This window comes from Vigna radiata, chromosome 3 (assembly GCF_000741045.1).
Source record: "Vigna radiata var. radiata cultivar VC1973A chromosome 3, Vradiata_ver6, whole genome shotgun sequence".
In the NCBI taxonomy this organism is placed as follows: Eukaryota; Viridiplantae; Streptophyta; class Magnoliopsida; order Fabales; family Fabaceae; genus Vigna; species Vigna radiata.
In genome coordinates, this window is record NC_028353.1 from 1,294 (window position 1) to 21,439 (window position 20,146).

General features: G+C 32.7%; 3 protein-coding genes across 6 annotated transcripts in view; 1 reads left to right on the top strand and 2 right to left on the bottom strand.

Annotated features, from left to right (window-relative positions):
- Nucleotides 1-3,072: 3,072 nt before the first annotated feature.
- LOC106757113 (40S ribosomal protein S20-2-like) lies at nt 3,073-4,698 on the top strand. Its single transcript, XM_014639699.2, has 3 exons — nt 3,073-3,248; nt 3,332-3,445; nt 4,337-4,698. Exons 1-3 carry the CDS (start codon nt 3,137-3,139, stop codon nt 4,477-4,479), a joined length of 369 nt encoding a protein of 122 aa, XP_014495185.1. The 5' UTR covers nt 3,073-3,136; the 3' UTR covers nt 4,480-4,698.
- A 639-nt stretch (nt 4,699-5,337) lies between these two features.
- LOC106757396 (polygalacturonase inhibitor-like) lies at nt 5,338-6,554 on the bottom strand. Its single transcript, XM_014640059.2, has one exon. It carries the CDS (start codon nt 6,492-6,494, stop codon nt 5,496-5,498), a length of 999 nt encoding a protein of 332 aa, XP_014495545.1. The 5' UTR covers nt 6,495-6,554; the 3' UTR covers nt 5,338-5,495.
- An 8,350-nt stretch (nt 6,555-14,904) lies between these two features.
- The window catches only part of LOC106757344 (bZIP transcription factor TGA10), a 7,123-nt gene continuing 1,881 nt past the window's right edge, over nt 14,905-20,146 (bottom strand). For all 4 annotated transcript variants that reach the window (XM_022779041.1, XM_022779040.1, XM_022779039.1 and 1 more), the window contains 8 exons: nt 19,771-19,893; nt 19,536-19,604; nt 19,365-19,424; nt 19,156-19,233; nt 18,966-19,041; nt 18,586-18,857; nt 17,758-17,997; nt 14,905-15,531 (listed from right to left, as the gene is read on the bottom strand). In XM_022779041.1, the coding sequence (XP_022634762.1) occupies nt 15,382-15,531; nt 17,758-17,997; nt 18,586-18,857; nt 18,966-19,041; nt 19,156-19,233; nt 19,365-19,424; nt 19,536-19,604; nt 19,771-19,893 (1,068 nt within the window). In that variant the 3' untranslated portion in view covers nt 14,905-15,381. The remainder of the gene's footprint in view (nt 15,532-17,757; nt 17,998-18,585; nt 18,858-18,965; nt 19,042-19,155; nt 19,234-19,364; nt 19,425-19,535; nt 19,605-19,770; nt 19,894-20,146) is intronic.

Consider the following 20,146-nt stretch of genomic DNA (forward strand, 5'->3'; position numbering starts at 1 on the left):
CATGGTTTACCTTTGGGTAATCCATAACATCCTTACATCAATGACTAATTACCATACAAGTCAGTGAATGCACTTTTCAAATTAAAAGTATACGAAACCTTCCAACTTTTAATTCACATAAGCATTCAATTTCAATTCACAAAATAATTTACATTTAATGCACAACAATGTTAAAATTTAACACGCAACAGTAAAATACTTTACTGTGAGAACAAGTGCCACAACATAAAATTGCTTCCAAAATGGAATTCCGTATCGCAACAATAAAGTTGCTTCCATAATGAAATTCCACAACAGAATCAAATTCACAAATTGTTTCAATTATTCATAATTTACTTTACGCAAGGGAATTGACTTTTCTATCATGCAGAATAAATTTGGCACTTTCACATTTCACTGGACGTGCAACAGAAAAAATAATGCTTTAATCTTAATTGAAACAATATCATGCATAAAGTTCTTTAATGCAACAAAAAGGTTTGCAGGTTTCAAAAATTCCCGTACAGTGAATTCAATTCACTTCCATCAAAATTTTTAACCTTTCGGCAACGACAAATGAAAAAATAAACTCGCGGCTTCGATATCAAATTCACGTTACAGTGAATTTAATTTTCTTTCATGCCAACAAATTTAAAACTCCTAAATTTATAATTCAAAAATTAGGGTTTTAAAAATTGGGAAAAATTACCATTCATGGAGTATCATAAAATTCAAAACCTGGCTCTGATACCACTTGTAAGCATTTCTTTAATTTTTCAATTGAATGAAAATTAACTCAACAGGATCTTGAATTTACATGATACTCACAATTCCCACATACATAGTAAAGAAAAACTAACCTGGATCCATTGTGCACTTCTTCCTGTTTCTTCCTGTCAATTGTTCTCTCTCCTCTTACTCCTCTTTAATGCCTTCTTGATGATATAGAAGTTGCAAAGATAATTTCTCTGTCAAAGTCACAGTTTCTATATTGTCTTTTCTAAGAACGTTCGTTCTCTCTTTTTCACTCTTCAGAAATGTAACTCTATCACCTGTCGTAAAAACTTTTTCCTCTTTTATGGTATTTTAATTAACCTTAATAAAAATACCAAAATGCCCTTTTGGAGTGAGAAGAGAGGGATTAATTTTAATAACTCTAAAATAATCCCAATAACTTTAATACTTTAATATTCTAATAATCATCACATTAGAATCTTTACATTAAAGTTATACCTTACATTACATGAACCAATGTTAATTATTAATATAATTTAACAATATAAACCAAACTGTATTACACATATAACAGATACCAACAACATCAGCACCTTGATCCACTTTTGAACAATGAAAAATGATTTTTGTAAATTCCCCATCATTTTCCTAATATTATCCATGTCTTCATTGTTCACCACAGTTTCTTTGTTTCCTTCATTATTGAAGAAGCTACCCCATTCGTCACCACCAATATCATTGCACCATTTGAAGAAGTTGCAGCCACTTTCTTCAACACCATTCTGTAAAGACAACATTCAACTTAATTAGGGAGTACCACAACTTAATTAGGTTTAGTTGAATCAAACATACCTTATACTTGGAGCATCCCCAAAATTGCTTGCCCCGATTCTTCGTAGTTTTCGCAGTTCTCACAACACAACTCTCACCACAGTAGCAGATCGGTGAAGACGTACCATTTTGCTTCCGCCTGGCGCTGCAACTTGATGAATAGCAAGAGTGATCCTTGGACATTGTGGAAGAACACCCACCCGCGTCGTTGAACTACAACCTCCACCAACACAGCCAAGAACCCTATTTTTTCTAATTTCCCCTATTTCGCATATTTCCCCTCTTTTACAGCACTACCTGACCCAAAATAGGTTACATTGTTCTGCTTTACTGATTTATATCTATATTTCGAAAAAATATTTATTTGTTTATATTTATTCTCTAATTTATTCAATAATTTTAAAACTTTTTAATCCAACACTTCAATTTAAGCCACCTGGAAAATTTCACGGAGCGTCAGATGCCACATGTCAACAAATTTCACGGCGTTATGTACAATTAACGAAAAATATCTTATTGCATCAAATTGATTAAATTAGGGACCCAATTGAACAGTTTCATAATTGGAGGACCCAATTGAAACAAACCTACAAATATAAGGACCTACGAACCTATTAAACCTAATAAAAAAGCATAAATTATTCTATTTAATTTATTGTTTCAAAAACAGCCTGTAAGGCTTGATTATGGAAGTCAGGATGAAATTCTCCTAAAACTATAGATGAAAAATGAACGCGAGCTTGTTTTTTTTTACAGTTTTGTATTGATTAATTATAATATAGATATGAATAATATTTAATTTTATCAATTGGATATAGAATCAGATGAGTATACGAGTATGTATATATTTATACATATTTGTGTTGTTGCATTTCATATTCTTACTAATACATATTTAGTTTTTAGTATATTCCTGTTTAAATTATTAAAGTATTTATAATTTATTAGGTAACCAAAAATCAATTTAATTTATATCTAAGTTTTATTTTTAATATAAAAAATCATTTTATTTTATTAAAACTGCAGAAACCCAAATTTATATCTTTCGAGTGATAATTTAATTTTAATATTTATGTATTAGCTTTTATTTGAATTATTCTTATTTATTATAAAAGAATAGAACATTTGAATATAATATCGAGTGAGCAGCATCTTATATTATAATAAATAATATATTGAGGAGACTTCAAGTAGTTAAAAATTGTGCCTTTTTATATAACGGTTTATACAATGATTAAAATTTTAATTATAAATATATATATATATATATATATATATATATATATATATATATATATATATATCCAAAACAAGTATTCTCATCTCGTCCAAGGTTTTCATGAGCTGTAAATTTAGCCCTAACTACTTCGTAGTCACTTATAAAATATACTTATTTTCTTAGGATATAATGAGCAAACCATAATGAAAACGAAAATGGGCCAACTTTGGGCCAGATTAGATGGGCCGGGTTGACCATCGCTAGGTTTAACACATATTTTGCCCTGGAAACTCAAAACCCTATTTGTAGGTTTTCCGCTCCTTCTTCCCTCTCACCTTTACAAGCAGCGGTTCTCTTTCCTGGGTGTGAACAATGGCGTACGCTGCGATGAAACCCACCAAGCCCGGCTTGGAGGAATCTCAAGAACAGATTCACAAGATAAGGATCACCTTATCTTCCAAGCACGTCAAAAATCTCGAGAAGGGTATGCATCAATTCATTCAACTTCTCCTTTTTGTGCTTATTCCAATCCTTAGGCTTATGTTTCAACTTTGATGTTACTGTTAGTTTGTTCGGACTTGGTTCGCGGTGCAAAGGACAAGCGCCTCAGGGTTAAGGGACCAGTTAGGATGCCAACTAAGGTTCTTCACATCACTACAAGGAAATCCCCTTGCGGTGAAGGTATTCTATCTTTTTTCGTTCTTTTATTATTTTTATCATGTGCTTCACTTTTACCTTTTATTATATGATTCTTATATTGTTGCTTTCATGTTTACTCTGCAATTTGGTTTGCCTCAGTGTCCTTTAATCTTGCTTTGATACTAGTTGCCCTTTAGCTTTTGACTAGTCATGATGATTCGTGGATGTAGTGACTAATTAACTGGCTGATGGGAATAAAAGGTGTTAAATTGGATTAAATTGTAATACATCAAAAATGTTTATCAATTATCCCATATGGAGAAAGTGTTTGTTGTAAATGTGCATCCTTTGAGATCTTGGACTTCTCAACCCTTCTGCTTTTGGATGATGGAGGACATTGAAGGAAAAGGGAACATAATTTGATGTATTTCTTTTTTCATAATTAAGAGCATTGTGTTTGTAGAAAAATGAATAAGGGGTGGTTGAAATGTTTCATTCTAAAAATATTAAATTTGAGATGAAAGCACACCTAGGCAAACCAAAGTCCAGTATTTTAGGTTCTTAAATCAGAACGATCTTCAATCACTTGTGATGTTACACTGTATGATAAATTTACTGTCCTATGCAAAGGCCTTGGTTTGGTTGTTTTGTCATGTGCTATCTTGCAATTGATTATGTGATTTATAAGCATGTTCATTTTTTGCAGCCCGAAACCAACTTCTGTTGGGGCTAAAATCTTTTAGTGTTTTCTTGGCTTGCATTGGTTTTTTTGAATTTTATGCGGTTCACTTGTTTTTAAAACAGTGATACTGATGTGTTGCTTAGCCTGGTGATTTTTATTTTGAAGTATTGTGACCAGTGTTCATATTTTCTGAATGTTGTTTATTGATGAATGTGCAATACCCGTGTTGATGATGCCTCTACTTGTTTTAGGTACCAACACATGGGACAGATTTGAACTTCGTGTGCACAAGAGAGTCATTGACCTCTACAGTTCCCCAGATGTTGTAAAGCAGATTACCTCGATTACAATTGAACCTGGTGTGGAGGTTGAGGTGACCATTGCAGACGCCTGATCTTGTTCCAAATTTTAATTGCTATGCTTCCTAGTTATTTCACCATTATTATTCTGTATTTGTAAGTTTTGATAACCTGACTGAGTTGGTTTTGTTTTATCTAGTTTTACGGTTGTAGACATTGATGAAATACCAGAGAAATGTTATCTGAAATTCCAGAAACTATTATTATATAGTAGTTGTTTTGAAATTATTAAAAAGCACTTTTTTCTGGCCTCAGCTATCATCTATATCTTCCTTTTGTTACTTCCGGCAATTTTTCGAACCTGATACTGATGGCGAACCAGTTTGAGATAATCTTCCAAGTGAAAACGAAATAAAGACCAGGCAAAATGTATTGAGCGAATTAATTTCCGAAAGGAAAAAAATTATAGCTTCTGAGCCCACTGGGATTTTCTGGCGTTTAGTTTCGTTTCAAATATCATTTTCAAAATGTGATTGCATGAATAAATCAGATTTTCCTTTACTATGAAATGGGACGAATAAATTATATAACCACGATATTGACACACTGACATGCCTTCTATTTCTGTTATTACCTTAACCATTATCTTGATGACTTATTTATCTTCCTAGGCATATCTGTAGTGTTAACTATTTTTATTTCTTAAATAAAAAACAAAAACTGTAAAGTAATGAGGGTTACTATATTATATTAATATTGCCTTTTTTTCACCATAAATTTCATATTTTAAAAAACGAATCTCAATTTTCAACTTCTGTTGCCACAGTTTTTTTAACAAAAAAAAATACTATTCGCAAAATATGCACGGCTGAATGTTTACTGATCTGTTTCTGCGTTTCAATTTTTTGTTGTGTGGAACTTAAACAATGTCTATGAAAGATTTAGAAAAGAAAGACAACAAGAAACTAGACCAATTATTTTAAGAATAGAAACCTGGGCGAATGCAAGGCTTGACATTATTTTTCAATGTATAAATGTTTTTGGAACGAGTGTTTTTATTTGAATTAGAATTATAAGATTAGCATTTAGGTTGGTAGAGTGAAGTGAAAAGTCAGTTACAACTGGGAAGGGGTGATCCACACAAGCACTTGTTATGAAAATAGGAATCCACGTCAAACTTCTGCAGTCTTCCTCCCTGCGGGATCTCACCACATAGTCGATTATAGCTCACGTTGAACCCCTGCAGAAAATCTACTGCGGTCAATCCCACTGGAATCTTTCCGGTGATCTTATTGTGATTCAAATCCAACGATATCAAGCTGGTGGGAAACTCCACTCTGGATAAATCAAACGCCAACAAGTTCCTCGAAACGTCAACCATCTGCGTCGTTTTGTTGCTCCCGAAAAGCATGGAAGCGTCGCCTTCCAGTTTGTTCCTTGAAAAGTCTATCCGTTGCGGGTCTATGTTGGCCAGGGAAGCCGGAATGGCCCCAGAAAGCTGGTTGTGAGACAGCACAAGGCTTGGGCCAGGCCTCTTGAATGACCCAAAGGAATCCGGGATTGGGCCAGTGAGCTTATTCCGGTCGAGGCGCAAGGACAACAGGTTGGGCAACCGGGAAAGCGAGCTCGGTATGGGGCCGGAGAGGTTATTAAAGGAAAGGTCGAGAAACTGGAGATTGGTGAGTTGGGCCAGAAAATCGGGTACTGGGCCGGAGATGTTGGTCCAGCTAATATAGAGCTCCTTGAGGTTAGTAAGCTTAGCGATGGTGGGCTGGATTGGGCCGGTGAGTTTAGGAAGCTTGTGGAATTCGAGGGTCTCTAGGTAGGGTAGGTCACCGACGGAGGGTGGTATTTGGCCTGAGAAATTGGTTTCGGGAACGGAGGATAAAATGACGAGGGAGGTGATGCGGTGCGTTTTGGGGTGGCATTCGACGCAGTACCATTGGCAGCAATCTGTGTCGGGGTTCCAGGATGCTAGAAGGTAAGGGTTGTTTAAGTCGTTCTTGATTTGCAGCAACACTTTCTTGTCGTGTGGGTTGCACAGTTCAGACAATGCAACTGGGGACAACAACAGCAGCGTCACAAACCACAATTTTAACACAGTTACCATTTTGGGTGTTATTACAAGGTTGTGAAACAATTGTGGGAGAGCGTTGAACTTTATAGCATGCTCTGGAACAATTTAATAATATCACTCCTATGATGTCTGTAGTGACGAAAGCTCCCACATCTTAACACCATCTCATTGCTTTTATCTTACTCGCTAGCCCATAATCTGCAAACACCGGATCCTATACTCAACTTAATATAACCATTAACAGGATTCGATATATTTTTAAATTGAGGATAAAATGGTAGGAAAAATATAAACTTTTATATTTTTTTAAGAAAAAAAAAGTAAAAATATAAATAAAAGTAGTGTCAAAAAAATATTTTTTTTCTTTAAACAAAATAAACTTACTAATTACCATTTTAATACAAGGAAACAATTTTAGTTTTATAAAGTGAAATTAGATTTAAAATTTAATTTTAAAAAATATAGCTATTCTAATTTAAGAGTTTCCTAATCTCTTGAGAAGCTTAGGAAAAATAGATAAATTATTATATTCATTAATAATGGGTTGGTCTATGCTAAATGTGTGGACTAGCTGCATTAGTCAAAAAAGAACAAAGAGTTTGAACTTGGGAGTTGTATGCCAACTTTCATGATTATCAGATCTGGCAGCTGTGGCAGCCAGTTGTCTTCAAGACAAAATTTCTAAAAAAACCAATTATTTTCAAAATGGTTATTTTCCTTTTTCTAAAATTGTATACTCATTCAACAAAACCAAATTGCAAACTTCAATATTCTTGAAAAAAAAATATAATTACATTTTTCATCTAAAAGGGATTACAGTGTTAAAGTGTTACCAGAAACAAAAAGAATTCATCAACCACAAGTTTAAAAGGTTAACAAATATATGTTTATTAATAAGAAGTCTACTAAAACACCACATCAAATGGGCAAATCATAAATTAATCCAAACCATCACTTATTATAAATAGATGTCATCAATGAAACAAAATGTTTGGATAACATTTACTTCTATGTTGGTCTCAAAATGTTATAGTTAAAGTCTTTACAAGACCTTACGAAAATGTTCAATTAGATTGCTAATCTCCATATGATATTTTAAAATTTATTTATTGGAAAAGGATTATGATATAATATTTTAATCCTGGAGTTGTAAACTTGCCACATTTTTGTAAACTTGGTTTTTATTAATTTTTGTATTTTTTATTATATATATATATATATATATATATATATATATATATATATATATATATATATATATATATATATATATATATATAATAGAAACATTTTTAATTATTGGCATATTTTTAATTGATTATACATTTCACTTTTACGTTTATTTCACTTTTTTCTTTCTTTATCACTCGAATCATTTTATTTCTGTAGAGATTGTTAAATGATAATAAAATGGCCGCAATACACACGTAATTTATGATGTCCTGTGCAATCTCGAAAAGCGTTGTAATAATAAGCCATGTAAATTATTACTCGGTTCATAGCAAATAAATAATGAAACAGATATTATAAAGTAATTGACGGTGATATTTTGAAAGGTACTATTGAAATAATGCTAGAAGGGACTGTATATTGCTTCACTTTCAATTTGAAATTACTTTAAGTGGTCTTCTGGTGTGCGTTCCCTAATATATTTTTTCCAATTCGCACCCAACCTTATTTAACCAGAGTTGGAGGTTTTTTTTAGTAATAGAGGCTATTTTATTGAATTGGTGAAGATTTTAAATACAACAAAAATTTAAACAAAAAAAAAATACTTGGAACACGATTTCATGTTTAACAATTTTTTAAAAAATCTAAAACTATTGACTAAGTTGTCTGAATCAGTCAAACATTTTTTAAAAGAAAAACAAAAATTAAATAAATGAAGAAACATCAACAGAAATCTAATTTTAACACTTTTCCTTATTTTGATTGTTGCAAACTCTAAGTTTTTTTCTAAAACATTTTGACTTGCTTTTTGGTAAAGGTTTGGTAAATATATTAATAAGTTGTAATTCAGATTTGCAATAAGTCAAGCTAATTGTACATTCTTTTTACACTTATATGAAAAAGAATAATTTGATATTGAGATGTTTTGTTTTTCTATGAAAAATAAGATTGTTTGAAATAGAAATAGCATCTTGATTGTTAACAAATATTTCAGTGTATCTTTCTTGCTTCATATTTAAATCAACTAGAATCTTTCTTCATCGCAAAGCTTGATTTACAGCAGTTTTAGCTATAATAAATTCAGCTTTTTCTGTGGATTGTGCTACACTATTTTGCTTTTTACAACACCATGAGAACATACATAATCCAAACAAGAAACAGTAACCTGAAGTGCTCTTCAGATCATTAAGCGAACCTCCCTAGTCACTGCCAAAATATCCTTGCAGTGTATAATCTTGACTTGAACAAAATTTGATTCCAAAATTTATTGTTCCTTTCACATACCTCAAGACTCTTTTTGCAACAAAAAGATGTGTCTCAGTTGCACAATTTGTAAACCTAGATAATAGACTTACAGAATATAAGATATCAGATCTAGTAGTTGTTAAGTACATTAAGCAACCAACTAGACTTCTATAAAAAGTTTCATCAACTGGTTCGATTTCATCTTTGTGCTTAACTTCTCCTTCTGACACATTGGAGTATCCATGCTCTTGCATTCATCCATTTCAATTTCTTTTTAGAATTTCTTTAATATACTTCTTTTGACATATGAATATTTCTCCATTTTTCTAATTTATTTCCATTCCTAGAAAATAAGCCATTTCCCCTAAATCTGTCATCTCAAAAATTTGCTTCATATCTTCTTTGAATTTTCTCAAAAGTTCTTCATTGCTTCTTATAACCAGTAAATCATCCACATATAATGTGATAAAAATGAAATGTATTTCATCACCTTTAATGTAGAGGGTAGCTTCATTAAGACTTCTCTTGAATCCTAATTTCATCAAGTACTCATCAACTATGTTGTACCATGCTCTAGGGGTCTGTTTTAGGCCATATAAGGCCTTTTTAAGAAATTACACATCATCTTCTTGTCCTTTCATAGTGAAACCTTTGGGTTGCTCAACATAAATCTCCTCCTCTAATAAAACCTTTATGAACGCTAACTTAACATCAAGTTGGTAAACTTTCCAACCCTTTTGTGCAACTATTGCAAGCATAATTAAGTCTGATTGTATCTAATCTTGCAACGGGAGCGTAAGTGTCAGAAATATCAACACCAGAAATTTGAGGATACCCTTTTACAACAAGTTTGGCTTTATGCTTGTTGATTGAGCCACCAGGATTCAACTTTGTTCTAAATACCCACTTCACAACAATCACTTTTCTATTTGTGGGTCTTCTCACCAATTTCCACGTTTTATTTTTTTTTCAATAATTAAGAGCTCTTCTTTCATTGTTGTAATCCATTTGGAATCTTTTTTCTGCTTCCCAAAAATATGTTGGTTCAAGTACAACCACATTAGATCTCGTACCTTTGGTAAATATCAGAAATTGATCTCATACCTTTAACTGCAATGTCATTAATAAGCTCATTTGTATCAAGTATTGAGATTTTGAAACTTGATCAGGAAATTCAACTACTTGTTCTTCATCCCACATCATTTTCCATGAAATGAACATCTCTCCCTATTAAAATTTTCCCTCTGTTTGGTTGGAAAATTCTATAAGCTTTAGAGTTTGAGCTATACTCGACAAAAATCCTAGCTTCTGCTTTTTTGTCTAACTTATCTCGTTTTACCTATGGAATATAAACAAAATACAAGCAACCAAATACTTTGAGATTTTTCAAAGAGGGTTTAAAACCATACCAGGCTTCATATGGAGTTTTCTTTATGACAACTTTTGTAAGAAGCCTATTAAGATGGAAAATTGCAGTGTGTGTAGCTTTAGCCCAAAACTCTTTTGGCAAATGTTTCTCAAACATTAAACATCGAGCCATCTCCATAATGGTGGGATTCTTTCTTTCATTGACTCAGTTTTGTTGTGGATATATGGTGCTGTGAGTTGATGTTAAATTCCCGCTTCTTCACAAAAATAATTAAATTAATATGAAGTGTACTCCTTGTTGTTGTCAGATCTTAATGCTAAAAATTTATAACCACTTTGTGTTTCAATCCATTGCTTGAATTTCCAAAATATACTACTAACTTATGACTTGTATTTAAGAAAATATATCCAACACATTTTGGAGTAACATTAATAAAAATAAAAAATTACCTACTACCATTTAGAGATGAAGTGTTGTGAGGTCCTGCCACATTTGTGTGTATCAAATTGCAACTTTTTTGTAGCTCTCAAAGTTGAAAGTCTTGATTGCTTTCCTTGTTGGCAAGTTCTACAGTCTGGAATTTCAGATTCAAGACAAGGGAGATCTTGAACCAATTTCGTTCTTTGCAAATTCACAACGGTTGGATGAATGAAGTGTCCAAGCCTCTTGTGTCAAACTTCAGTGTGGACATTTGGTGCAGAGAATGTTGTTTGCTCCTCCTTCATTGGATCAAGCGCTAAGTTTTTCCTTTCATTTGTACATTGAATACCTCGTTGTCATTTGTATCTTTGATCAGACACTTATTACTTTCAAAGATGACTTTGAAACCTTTTTGAATCAACTAGCCAACACTCATTTTTTTTTACTAATGTTAGGTACAAATAACACATCTTTGATATGTTTTGTACCTGAAACACTTTTAATTGCTACTGTGCCTTTTCCTTTAACTGCAATGTATTCTCCATTTCCAATCTTTACTTTGGAAATCAAAGAAGTATCCAATTTCTTAAAGAGATCACGATCAAATGTCATATGATTAGTGCAACCACTATCAATTAGCCACTTCTTGCTTCAATTGGGAATGGCAAGGCAATTGGCCATGAAAAGTTGCTCTTCTTCTTCATCAATAACTTGAGCAACATTCTTTTGTTGGACATTCCCTTGTATGACTATCTTTTGTTGATTTTTGCTTTTGTAAATTCATTGATGATGTCCCATCTTCAAGCATTTTTCACATTTCTAGTCTGGTTTTCTCCAGCACCTTAAAGATGGATGATTTTTTCTTTCACAATGTTTACAAGGAGAGAAATCAGAGTTGTCCTTGTAATATTCAATTTTGTTTTTCTTTTCGCCCATAACACAAGCTACCCTTTGTAGCCAGTGCTCCTTCAATAGATCCTTCAGGCCTCACAAGCCTTCTGTGTTCTTGTGCCTGCATCGCATTCAACAATTCTGCCAAACTAATATTGGACAAATTTATGGAGTTTTCCAAGGAAGTAACGGTAGCTTAAAACCTTTCAGGAATAGTTACAATAATTTTTTGTACTAATCTGGAATCAGGAAATTCAGAACCAAGTAATCATAATTTGTTTGCGATTTTGAGTAATTTCTCAAAGTACTCCTTTACTGTCTCAAGTTCATCCATCTTCGAGAATTCAAACTCTCAAATAAGATTTAGATTTTTCATTCCTTTAATCCTTTCATCGCCTTCATACTTCTTTTTTAAGAAATTCTAGACTTCAAAAGCTGATTTTATCGTCATGATTCTAAGAAAGATTTCAGGAGAGACAACAACAAATGATGAAGCTCGTGCCTTCAATTTTCTTGATATTCTCTTATGAGTTTTGATTTGTGCCATTGTTGGGTTTGTATGTAATGGAAGAACTTCATAATCCTCATCCACAGCTTCCCAAAGATCATTTGCCTCAAGATGAGCCTCCATCCTTACTGCCCAGACATGATAGCCTTCACCGTAAAAAATGGGTGTTGTCAATGTCGTGCATGGTGTTTATAAGTCCATACAGATAAAAAAAATGATTTCTCACAGGTCCTTCAAGAAGATAGTTTTGATACCAATTTGTTGGAGGTTTTTTGTTTAGTAAAAGCTACTCTTTTATTGAACTGGTGAATACTTTAAATATAGCAAAAGTTCAAATTGCACAAAGCAAGAAAATAAGAATACATGAGACATGATTCCATGTTTAACAACTTCCTAAAAAATATGAAACTACTACTAAGCTATTCGAAACAGTCAAACATCTTCAAAAAAAATAAAATAAAACAGAAATTAAATGAATGAAGAAATTGTCGTAACTATTGTAATTGAAGTATAACTTTAACACAAAGTTTAACAATGTTTTTGTTTTTTTTTTTTCTTTTTAGCAGTAACAACTACAACATCCTTGCTTTTGTTTAATTTGTGCTTTGTATATAAATGATTTGTTGTTTTGTAAATAAAGAAGATTGAAAGGCATTACAAGTTATAACACGAAATATTGTTGATGTCTTTAGTTCAGTTCTCTGTTTTTATTTATGTGCGATAAACCAATGTATTGTTTCTTCATGGTATCGAGAGTTAGGTTGGTCTTGTGTAAGTGATGAGTGAATATCTTATTCTTGCTGTAAGCTCTGGGGTGTGAAGTGTGTGGTAGATTCGTGTGAAATCTTGAAAATACCATAAAAGTGTTGAAGGTATCAAGGTTGGTGAAGATCTTAGGTTGATAATTCAAGATGGTTGGTGATGGGAGTATCTCGTTCAAGGTACACTATATTTGTTTGGTGGAAAGGGGTTTTGATGAATAGAAGATAAAGATGCTAGCTATTTTTGGATTTCAAGATGTAGTGGATGTGGTTATTACTGAGTTTGAAGATCATAAAAACAATGGAAGAAGCCAAGGAACACTTCAAAAATCTACCAAACTAGATAGCAAGGCCAAGTTCCTTATTTATCAATGTGTTAGAGCATGTTGGAAGTTGTACATCGACTAGAGATAAGACCAAATTAAAGTATATAAGTGGATGCAAACCACACCTTATAAGTTAGTCTTATGGGATTAAATTAAACTTAAAGTCTAATTGTTCCATTTATTATCAAGCCACCATCGGACCACCCATTAAGAAAGCAATTCAAGTTTCTCAACATTGATGTATATTACTTGTCGGGCCTATGAAGGTAGAAGACTTAATTTTGATGTGGGCACTTTTAACTAGAAGGGAAATGAACTAGGTTCATCAAATGAAACATCACATGAAAAAGGTCTTATGGAACAATACCTCTAATGTATCCTACCTCATTACCATTTTTTCAATTAGTTTAACATTCCTCTTGATGATGAGCCTTTTGTAAAAATTAAAAAGTCTTTTCGAATTCATATTGAAATTATAACATCATTTGGTTTTGGTAAAAACATTAATGATGATTATTGGATTAACAAATGTTATGATCCTTAACTAATTTATAATGAGTGCACACTGTCTCCATAACGACATGATATTTGTTTTGCTCTAACAAATATTATGTATCAAATTTGTGAGCTTCTCTGAAACCATTTGATAATCTTGATGCTTGAGATTCTCAACTTAAGGAAGACACGAGTCACCTTTGTCATCCTCTTATTTGTACTTCAAAATTTACTTTTTTACATGCTTATTTGGACCATGATGACTATTATCTATTTATTAATTGCTTGTTTTATGTTTTTTTTCACATAGTAATGTTATTTATCAATGACCAAAAATATATAAATTAAATTTTATTTATCAATTAAAATAAATTATTCAATCAATGACCAACAATATGTAAACACTTAATATTGAATTATAAACTTATATAACTTAATTACCATAAATATACACCACAAATTATTTAATTAATTACGATTTTCGTCAATTACAAGATATTGTTTTACGTTATACGAACCAAAACACTCTTGTAATCTTTTGAAATTCTTTTTTCCTGATAATCATTAATTATTACGTTGTAATCAATTACAATATTGAAAATTGTCTTGCTCCAAAACTATAATATATTTAAATCAAAGATCGTCAGATCTTTCAACAACTTCAAGGTAATGTAATTAATTATATATTTATTATAATCAATCACATTTCATATTGAAGTTGTTCGTGAAATAAGTTTCAAGTTAATCATGTGAAGAGACGAAAGTCATGTAGAAAATGCATGACTTCTTCATTTAGAAATGTAAGTTGTACTATTTCTATATAAATATAATTTCTTTTTTAAATTTTCTTATTTATATGATTAATGCATCAAATTTATCTCGATATATAAAAAAAATCGACTTGTTTTCGTATAAGTATCCTCTCGTCCTTCTCTGTGTGCTTTCTCCATCGACGCTGTTTTCATTATGCATGTGAATCATGTCATAAATAATCGGTTCTCATTCTTCAAAATTTACACTCTCATCCAAAAAAAACTAATTTCAATAATTTTTTATTAAATAATAATTCATTTCAATATTTTATTATTATTATTTTGAGTGGTTAAAAATGATTGTAACGATGAATGCAGTTTGTCATAATAATTTTTTCCTATTTTCTTCTGACTGTTACAACTAACCTAATAGAAGAATGGACCACCTAATTAACTGATTCGTAGGATGGAGCAAAATATATAATACGATTGTCGAATATATTATATAGTAAATAATATAATTAAAAAATATAAAAATCTATGAATAAACCAATGTATGTATGGTTTCATCAATGACAATGACAAAGACAGCTTATGCATGCAACCTTTGGAAAGCAAAAACTGTCTTACGCTCTATCTCGGAGGAAACAAAAAAAAAAAAACTTCTTTTGATCTTTATTATACTGAACCTATCAGCTCCATTAATTCTCCCCCACCCTCTTCTTTGACAAAAAGGGCTTCCTACACATACCTTCAGAAATTTGCAGAAAGAAAATACCTTCAAGAGTTACAGTTGTTAACATTTAATTCTATAATTATCTGTCTATCTACAGTGCCACGAAATGCTGCCAGAATAAAGAGAAAACATTTAAATTTATATAATTAAACGGAAATTTAAGAAGCTATAAATTAAGGGCATGTTATATATTATATTATATTATATAAGGGAAGACTAATGCCACGCATGCATGAAGTAGCCGTTGCTATTCAACGCGAGGGCGCGCCAACCACAATGAACTCAGAGCTCGAAGACGATGGAAGTACTCGGCTATCGCCAGAAAACACCTTGCTGCTTGACGCGTCGTTAGGAGTTGATGCAGACGGTGAATGGTTTGGTGCCGAAGATTATCTGCCTGCAATGTTTCAGGTACAATATCACTGTTTATTATAGAAACTAGTATTTAATCTCAATAACTATTCATGATTTGATTTACTGAAATGGAGATAATTTCACGAGACAAAACACTGTTAATACATGTAAGAATTGCATTTAAACTTTTTGTGTATTACTTTTAATTTTGCTCATAAGAAAAATCAACCTTTTGCGTGAAACTTCAATGGGAAGAAAAAATATTAAATCATAGTGGTCAGAAATAGACACAATAGAGTGGAAAAGAAACTGGAACAGTGTCAGTCTTCTCTTCGTGCTTTCCAACATTAATAAGATTGAAATCTCTACCCACTTATCTGCTGGTGAAATTTTCCTAGTCAAACTGTGGAACTTTTAATCAAAATTTGGATCCTTTAACCTTAAAAGCACTCAACCTGGAAGATGGTAGAAGATTTGTGACGGGATCGTGAATTTACTCAACACATTATTATATTATAAAATTAGTATATAGTCTATGCATTTTATTCAAAGAGGGTGACTAACTGACTATTGTTGTTCAACATAGAGACAATATTTTCAAAGATTGGATTTCTTAAATGGTGACAACATAACAATAATGATCACAGTAAACCCTGGACCATGTAGGAGTAGTTTTAAGTCAGCATTGTGGCTAAAAGAAGTCTATAGAATCCATAATAAAAGTGGTCAAACTACCAGTGGTGAGCTTAGATATGAATTAGGGAAAGGTTGTTGCAAAACTCATTATGCTTATAAGTCTATCTACCAAAAGATTCCTCTGGTTTTCGGTTTCCCATTGTTTTGATGTTTTACTCCTGATTATCAGTCTATTCTTGATTTCCTTGTAATTAATTAAACCATCTATTCATCTCTAGAAATTACTAATAAAAGTTGGTGAAAAAATGAATATGACTGGTGTAGATTAACTATAATGTATTTCCCAAAGAAATTCAGATTACCAACACTATTAACTTAATTCTACTACAACAAGATTCCAAAATGAAATGCCTAATCCTACTTGGAAAAGAAGCATATGTCCCATTCCATTCAAAACTCATCTACACCATATTTTGCATCCGTTTCAAACCCAAAGTCCACTCAGAGAACACAGCTCCATATTAGACTCAACATTGTCCATTTGTTTGAAGTAGTCAAAACGGAAGTTATGGGGAAGGGTCTATGTTGTGTCTTCAAGTCAAAACGTTTATGACCATGACATCAGACAGATATGGGGCTAAGAAATATCTTTCGATTAGAATTGTATTGGTGAGGGACCACTCATCTGTTTAGTGTCACGTGTATATGATCAGTATACACACTTACCTTTGGTATTGGCATTCAATGTTAATGAAAAGTCCAAAACAATTTAAACTTTCAGCACTACAGTTACTGCACTTTAGCTATATATGTTTAATTGTTCTTGTTATGGTAACTTTGCAGTATGCTTTTAATATGCGTTGGTACCAAAGTATGTCAAACAAACTAAATTTATATTTAGGTATTTAATCTTAACTAGTACTATAATCGAGATGTTGTTTTCCTACTGCTTTTAATCTTTAGTACACACAAAACTCCAATTTGGTTGCACGTAATTTTCCTTATTAAGGTGTATGTTTATTTAGCCTGTGTCTGGTATTGCACATATATATAATGTGTCCAAGTAGTTGTACCAGACAAATCCGAAAGGAAAAGGAGTCCTTTTCGAGATATAAACATTAGTCCCCAATGTAGCTCTAAAGAAGATGCAGATTTTATAATGTGTTTGTAGATTCCATGTAACAACCTCAAGAGAAAGACATGAATATGGAAGGAGTAGTTTATGGGGTTGGGGCAGGTTTCCCTACCCAAAGAACAAAAGATTCTTCTTCTTACCTAACCCCATGAGATTCGTTATGGAAACATAACATGGTTTCGTTATGGAAACATTGTCGTAGGGACCACTGAACTAATCAACCAAGATCAAACGGTCACCAAACTCCCTCACCAAATCACCAATGCCAAATTCAATGTCCACATGATCAAGATGTTTTTGGAGTAATGATATTGACACGCATAAAATAATACATTCTTTGAGATAACACAAGAAATATATACATATATATTCTTTCATTATTAAAAAGTCAATTGTAGAGAATATTAATTGTGAAGTTTGATGAATAGCATTACTATATATATACCCACACATTAAAAATTTGGGAGATGCACGTTAAGTCAAAGTAGTGCAACGTACCTGTCTAACGAAACCTTCGAGAGTTGAGAGCTTGTTCATGGCCACAGCCATTTGTCCCATATAGTTAGCCATATTGAGAGGATAGCTTAGAGAGTCTGAAGCTATGGTGTCCGAAATAGATTGATTGAGAGCCTCGAGCCCTTGAGAGAGAGCCTCTTCTGCCTCTTGAGTCGATTGTTGTAATCCACATATACCTAATATTTGTTGTTCCGTCAGAGGCTCAATTTGACTCAGAATAATCTAAAACACATAGATTAAATCAATATAAAAGTTAGCTGATATAGTTATACTATAATCATCCATGTATATGAAGAATATTATAAAATAACACAATTTTATGGTAGTGAGATTAATTGATTAGTAATGGAAACGTGAACCTTATCTCCATTAATTTCCCCATCAACAACAGGCTGAAAGAAGAAAATGAGAGATAAAGACCTATGCCACTCCCTTTTTCTTTAATACCCTAAATTCTTAATCATCTCCTGTTCTAACCATGAATTGCAGTTAAAGGTATGGCATTATATATGAGAATGAAGCCTAATTCTACCCACTACGGGAAACCTCCATCATTCCTTTTTATCTTTCATTGATTACATTGAATTCATACCCTACGTTTTTGTTTTTTGTTAACCCACCGACAAACGGAGTTCAAGCATTTATAAGACAAACTTCTTGTAATGAGTACCGTGTATAACGCAACCCAATTTCCTCCCACTCTCCGCACGAAACACTTCCAAGTTATCATAAAATCACCCCTACAAATATATTAATATTTGAAAAAAATAGAACTTGTGAACCATATTTGGTTACAATAATTTTATGTACCTTAATGAGTTCAGAAGGCTTGAATCCTCCGATCCACATGAAGCAACGTTCAGCTGGGGTTTTCCACATGCCAGAAACAAGATGAAACACGTCTGTTTTGGCCACTAGGCTCTTGAGGTTCATTACTTGGTCATAATGCGCCAAGCAATTGTCCACAAAGAGTCTAAGCTCGTTCTCGGGAAGGTGCTCTTGCACTGCAGCTCTTAGCTCACACACTATGCGGTGGTGCTCTTCAACCCATCTTGCATATTCCACGTCAAACATTGCAGCCTCTGAAATTTTATTTAAAAATTTTATCAGGAAAATAACAAAAACATCGGAAAATTTAAGAGAGTAAAGCATGAACAGATATCATTTTGTTAGTGGAAAGAGATTGAAACCCGAGCTAATGGTATTCATAGCGACAGGGAGGCTTTGCTCTCCTCCCAAAAGTGAACCTCCACCCAAGAACATGCCCTAAAAATAGAAACACGCGTTACTTGTAAGTTTGAAAAACTACAGGTGTTTGAAGTTGGAAACTTTAGCAGTGTCATGGCCAGTTATAGCATATGTGGTTTTATTCTTCCTAACCTGAGTTCTAGCACGTTGTAGCTCTTGTTCCAGCTGATTAAGCCTAACCCTACTTGACTCTAGCTGTTGAACATATGCCTGAGAGAGACAGAGAAAGAAGACAAACCGAATGGCACATGACTAAGAAGTAAGGGGCCTTTGAAAATCTTACCAAAAGAGTGTAAAACAACAGAGTTGAGTTAAAATAATCTTCCTTGGGAATCACTCACCTTTTTCCTAAGCCTGCTTTTCCTAGCTGCCTCTCTATTCTGAGCAAGTCTTCTCAGTGTCTGTGCACAACGTTTTAAAGCGGATACGTTAACTTCCGTATTTTGAAAAATTAGTAACTAGCTTGAAAAGGATGGACAAGAAGAAAGAAAAAAAAAAATCAAAAAGTTAACCTTAGGATCTGGTGTTTTTGGTCCTTCTTGTTCAGAACTCGACGTTGGACCTTTGCGGTTGCTCTCTCGCTGCCATATTAAAGGCATAGGTTAAAAAGTTTCAGATAAAATAACAAGAACTATATTCAAGGTCAGAACCTGAGGCTTCAAAGATGCTACCAAACTCTATATCCTAGCCATTTATAACATATAGCTTTCACTCTCTGATATATATAAATATATTATGTTCGTATACCTTGACAGCTTTGGGTGGTTGAGGGGCAGAAGCAGCTTCGTTTCGAGGGTTGGCCAACTCCATCGACGGCTCTGATGGTCTCTTTGAACCACTTGTTTGCGGAGAAACTAACTCTATGTTAGCCTATCAAAATCAAATATAAACATATAAAACATATTAATATAGTGTTATTGTTTACTTACAGCGAATAATATTGACCAAAACTTATCGCCATCATCAGGCTATGGCTATGTATGCAGCAAGGAATAGTAACAGAAAGAGAGAGTGAGAGTGTAGTATATATATATATATATATATATATATATATATATATATATATATATATATATATATATATATATATATATAGAGAGAGATATATATATATATATATATA

Bases quoted from the DNA above. Each gene is read 5' to 3' on its own strand.
- LOC106757113 (XM_014639699.2), top strand. From the start codon at position 3,137: ATGGCGTACGCTGCGATGAAACCCACCAAGCCCGGCTTGGAGGAATCT. The intron at 3,249-3,331 runs GTATGCATCAAT...TGTTACTGTTAG, and splicing joins CGTCAAAAATCTCGAGAAGG to TTTGTTCGGACTTGGTTCGC. The intron at 3,446-4,336 runs GTATTCTATCTT...TACTTGTTTTAG, and splicing joins GAAATCCCCTTGCGGTGAAG to GTACCAACACATGGGACAGA.
- LOC106757396 (XM_014640059.2), bottom strand. From the start codon at position 6,494: ATGGTAACTGTGTTAAAATTGTGGTTTGTGACGCTGCTGTTGTTGTCC.